The sequence below is a fragment of the Phytophthora parasitica genome, assembly GCF_000247585.1.
Source record: "Phytophthora parasitica INRA-310 unplaced genomic scaffold supercont2.16, whole genome shotgun sequence".
Lineage (NCBI taxonomy): Eukaryota > Oomycota > Peronosporomycetes > Peronosporales > Peronosporaceae > Phytophthora > Phytophthora nicotianae.
Genome location: NW_008649002.1, coordinates 703,285 through 708,039, shown reverse-complemented (window position 1 = coordinate 708,039; position 4,755 = coordinate 703,285). Strand labels below are relative to the sequence as shown.

The 4,755-nt window shown below is 47.0% G+C and overlaps 1 protein-coding gene across 1 annotated transcript; it reads left to right on the top strand.

The window, feature by feature from the left end:
- Nucleotides 1-1,057: 1,057 nt before the first annotated feature.
- Nucleotides 1,058-1,360, top strand: PPTG_08873 (hypothetical protein; the record flags this gene model as incomplete). The annotated part of the gene is made up of 1 exon (XM_008903605.1): nt 1,058-1,360. The coding sequence occupies one exon, from the start codon at nt 1,058-1,060 to the stop codon at nt 1,358-1,360; it is 303 nt and encodes a 100-aa protein (XP_008901853.1).
- Between the last annotated feature and the right edge of the window lie 3,395 nt (nt 1,361-4,755).

Sequence of the window (4,755 nt, the reverse complement as noted above, 5' to 3'; positions counted from 1 at the left end):
CCGTAGATTGTGATAGGTCAATGATAAGTCAACACCGGCAGCGATGGTTGGCTATTAATCGGTTTTGGTGAAATCCTATGTTTGATGGACTGTTCCGTTTTTTTGTGGAAAAGTCAGGCACCTTTATGCGATAAACACATCCATTGTGTGTTTGTTCTACATTACTGTGGATTTTTCTCATCTTTGTGTACTGTTCATAGACTTTTTGTTATTTTTCACTGGCTCTCGTACTTACCGTGGGTACAAATCAGATGATGTGTCATCAGTAGATCGAGTCCTTGTCGGTAGATCGTGTATCCAAATGATTACACCATGTCGATCCACTCCGATGATTGCATAATCCTCACCGATGATGACGTAATCACTGACGCACCGTCGTCGACCACGAGTCTCAGGGCTGGATCGGGTCACTTCCCATCAATCAGTTTTCTTATTCGCAAAAGCCAACTGGCGCTTCACCACACATTGCTGCCTTACTGCTTCGGTTGCTACGGATGGCGGCACATTAGTCACCGCGTCGTGCCTCACCGCTGCTGCTGCTACTGGAGACGATGGCAGGTTGCTCGCCGCTCCATAAGCCAATACTAATCTTGTACGTACGACGGCAGATCACTCGCCGCTTCACTACTTGGAGACGATGACACATTCGCTGCTGAAGACGGCAGCGGATCACCAACTGCTCTATTTCATGCTGTTTTAGCTTCTGAAGAGACAGCAGATAGATATCTCGCCACGTCACGTCTCACTTCTAATTGAAAAAAAATATCCATAACTTGGGAAGCGTGCCAAGAATTTAAAAGGAAGCAATCATTCACAGTTATCAACGTCAAAATGCCCGTTAGTAGGAATGAGTTTGTTGCAATATGTACTGCCCTGAAGCTACCCGGAGCAACACTTAGCAAATGGTGCATGATGTACCTGAGAAACACGCTGATGGACATGCTAGTCCCCATCGAAGAAGTGTACCCTTACTTACAGCACTTCTTTACAAATGCTCCAAATACAGATATCTCAAAAGAATACATTGACGAGTTTTGTTCGCACGGACTACCCGGAAATGGGCGAGAACCCGTTGCAGCTCAAGCCGACAAAGCTAGCGCTAGAGCCGTTGTCCATGGGCGATCTAACGCCGCAAGTACACCAGCTACTGATGCTTCTTCTCATGGCCGAGTCGAGGCCCCTGGATGCGACCATGTTGAAACGCGTGGCCAAGTCGCTGCAGCTGCTCTTGTCCATCTCGAAGCCGAAGCCTCCATACGCGACCAAGCCGCTCCAATTGTTCGTGGCGGACCCAGCGCCGCTGAAGTCGCTCCTGGTGGTCATGACGGACGTGGGCAAAAGATTTGCTGCTGTTGGATAGGGTGTTCATGGACGGATCGAGGTTCGTGGACGCGATCAAGTTTCTTCCACTGTTACCCGGAGACATGACGATGAAGTACACGTAACCGATGGTGAGGACCACAGTGACGATGGAGATGCACACGATGATGAAGCCCAGAGTGACGGTGGAGATGCACACGATGATGATACTGTCGTAGTGGAACTCTCCGACGGTGAATACGAAGGGAGGCCTGGGGAGCCTTATTATAATCAATCTGGAATCCAGGTCGTCGAAATGGCTTGGACTCCTACAACGATCCCTCTGGCATTTGTGCGTGGGGACTATCGTCTTGTCCTTGTCGTTACACGTTGCGACGAGCGAACTGCCCACCAGGTTTCAGAACAGAACAGTCTTCAAGACAGTGAATCCAGCGACAGCATATACGTACCGAGCAGTAGCGGGAGCGAATAGTTGCAAGTAAATTGTAGCATAGCTTTGCGCTGTGCAACGACTATAATCCGAACACTCACTGCCTCCGGCTGTGGTAGCGCGTCTTTGTTTGGCTGCAATGAAGGAGGCGCCACCATCAATGCTGCAGGCTTCTCGGCGTGCATTGGCTTGCCCAGAAGCTGGTAGCACTTGACAACGCCATCCCACATTCCAGCTCTTCGCAGAACTCAACAGCACTCGCAAGAGCACCAAGCTTGAAGTAGCGAGCAACGAATACACAAACTACATGCAGAAGGTTGGGTGGTGTTTCATAGTAAAACAAAATAGAATTCGTTCGATCTACATTCCCCGGGCTCTGCCCGGTATCTAATAATAGCTCCATCTCTGTGATTACTATTAGCAAAGGAAAATGCTCGCGTAAGTTACTAAAGTTAGTCGTTCGCAGCATCGTTTTTCGAATCCATACCGTACTAGAAGCCATTGAACAGCTCTTCAGCATTGTCCTACACGCATTTCATTATTAATAATCTTAGTTCAGCCACCTTGGGCAGCCTTGTCCGCTACGCTGAAGCCTTTAATGTCCGGATTCTCCATCGGTAACCTTACTTGTCGATAAGAAACAGTTGCTTTATCATGCGACTGAGGTGCCGGACTTCAGGTTGTAGGAATAATATCATGCAGTAAATTTGGGGCTACTAAACACTTATTTTTAAATTCGTGTCTAAGCCACTGTATTGTAAACATTATTATAGTACGACACATTGAAGCTTAAGTCCTGTAGTTATATTATAGTATCGTATACGATTTCAAAGCATATTCGTTACAACTTACTAAGTCGGTTGTACGAACAGATGCTACGGCTTGGAAGAAGGCACAGGGGATGCTTGAGGAGTCGGTACATAAGACAGAACGAATGTTTGGATGATAGTTATGTTTAGATGCACCTTAAGTGGGTCTATTAATACCTCTTTCAGTTGGTTACGAGGCACCGCTGAGCTTCCGTAATGGAGTAGATGATTGTCTGCTTCATCTTGACGTCAGTCATAAAACTAAGCGGTTTGCCTTCGAATTGTTACTAGCCAGCTATCATCCAAAACAATGTTGTAGCGTCGACCGATAAAAAAAGTGCAAGGCAACAACAAAAAGTTATAAGTTCTCGGACAAAATGATTCCATTGGATTGCATTCGTTTTGTATTAACCCTTTCGCGATAAAAGGAAGCAGAATGCCCCCTTTTCCTGCTTTTCAACTAAGTACGACGATGTATCCATGTTGAAGGAGGCAAAATGCCTCCTTTTGATACCGACTATCCTAGATTTGTATAATATAGTTTACTAAAGTGGCTCGCGAAAGGGTTAAACCAATGGAGATGATTTAGTAACGGGACAGTTATTTCGTCCGGTCGCGGGGCGGGTCGTCGCTCCGCAGTGCTGTGCTACGGCGTCCGCTTTCATCAAACTTTGCAGGCATTAAAGCAGTAATACACAGTCTTGGCCAACAGGACCCACATAATTCTGCGCCGGAACGCTGAACACTTGTGTTCGCTCCTACTTCATTCCAACAAATTGTCTTGCTAAATGCAACCTATACCCCAACAGAACTCGACCTTCGACCACGCACACGACGAAAATCCCGTCAGCACGCACGCCGCCCTAGCACTCGCCCCCAACGCTCTAAGTAGTACACACCGGGTTCCACGGCAGTGCACACCACCACCAAGCTTGCCTCTTTTTGCGATCGTCCCGATCGCACGCTCGCCTACTCTGCAGGACACCGAGGGTTTAGGTCAAGACTGAGAAGGTTCAAAACTGAGCGGTCCCAACCGCCTCACTCCACCTTGCGAACTGTATTCGTCAAGATTTGCAGACACGCAGTGCACTTCAAGGCCACAGTCTTGATTGAAACCTCGTTTAGCGCCGCACACTGCCTTACACAACCCGACGCCTCCGCTCGCGGTAATCTTCTGGCACGGCAAATGCCACTCCTGCGCCCCATCATCGCCGTCAGAGTCTGCTGCGCTGTGGTCCACACCACGCACAATTCGTTACAGTTACAAATTTGCAGTAGAGGAGATGAAATACTGCATGCTTCCCACTGTTATCAGAATCGACTGAGTCCACCTAATCTCTAGTGTCTTTGCGTCGTTATCTAAGCTTAGTTGGACGACGCCATGGCCAGTATTCGCAGTCTCTACTGCCTTCCTTGCATGCATGCCGTTGACCGCTCTGGCGTTGCTAAGTGAGCACGAAGCACGCCTGAGCGAGACATTGTCTGCATCTTGTAATCCAAGTTTTTCTGTCTTTCCCGTAGGTGCAACTGTTTCCGTTACTTTGTTAAAAATCCGATGGAGGCATTTCATCCAAGAACTCCATCTCTTCTGCATTGTTTGTACTTTTTGTCGGTCGACGGTACCAGAAATTTTATTGATATAGCGACATTTTCTCTGTTCAACACAAAAATGCACTAGACACCCAGATTCTTCTTGATGTGGTCCACACAGTGTTATTTGATTGTTAACTTCCTTGGATACAAGATGTTGATATATGACGTACTTTGCCTGGTGGCGCTTTTCTCTCAGCTGGGCCAATTAAAAACACATAAGTAGAAGCTCTCAGAGCTCTAATCACAATTTTCTGATGTAGCAGATCACGTCGACCACGGCCCTATAATTATTAATCTCGAGTGAGAAATGGTACTTGAATTACTGAGATAATTTTGAGCCGCTCGTACAAATGCTAGGAAGATCTTTCGGTAAATTGGTTTAAATAAGACCTGATGTCCTCTAAACAATGATGACGTAGCGCGCGTCAGGATCTTTCTCATGCTGTCTCCAGGTCTGGGATTTGACTTGCGTCCCTAAGATATTGCACATTCAAATTCTACTGCATTATCGTGTTGGACAGAGAAGGTAGTGCCCATCACAAACAAAGTTAGTGCATTTACCGAGCTGGTATCCGTATTGATATACCAGTAACGACTTCCCCC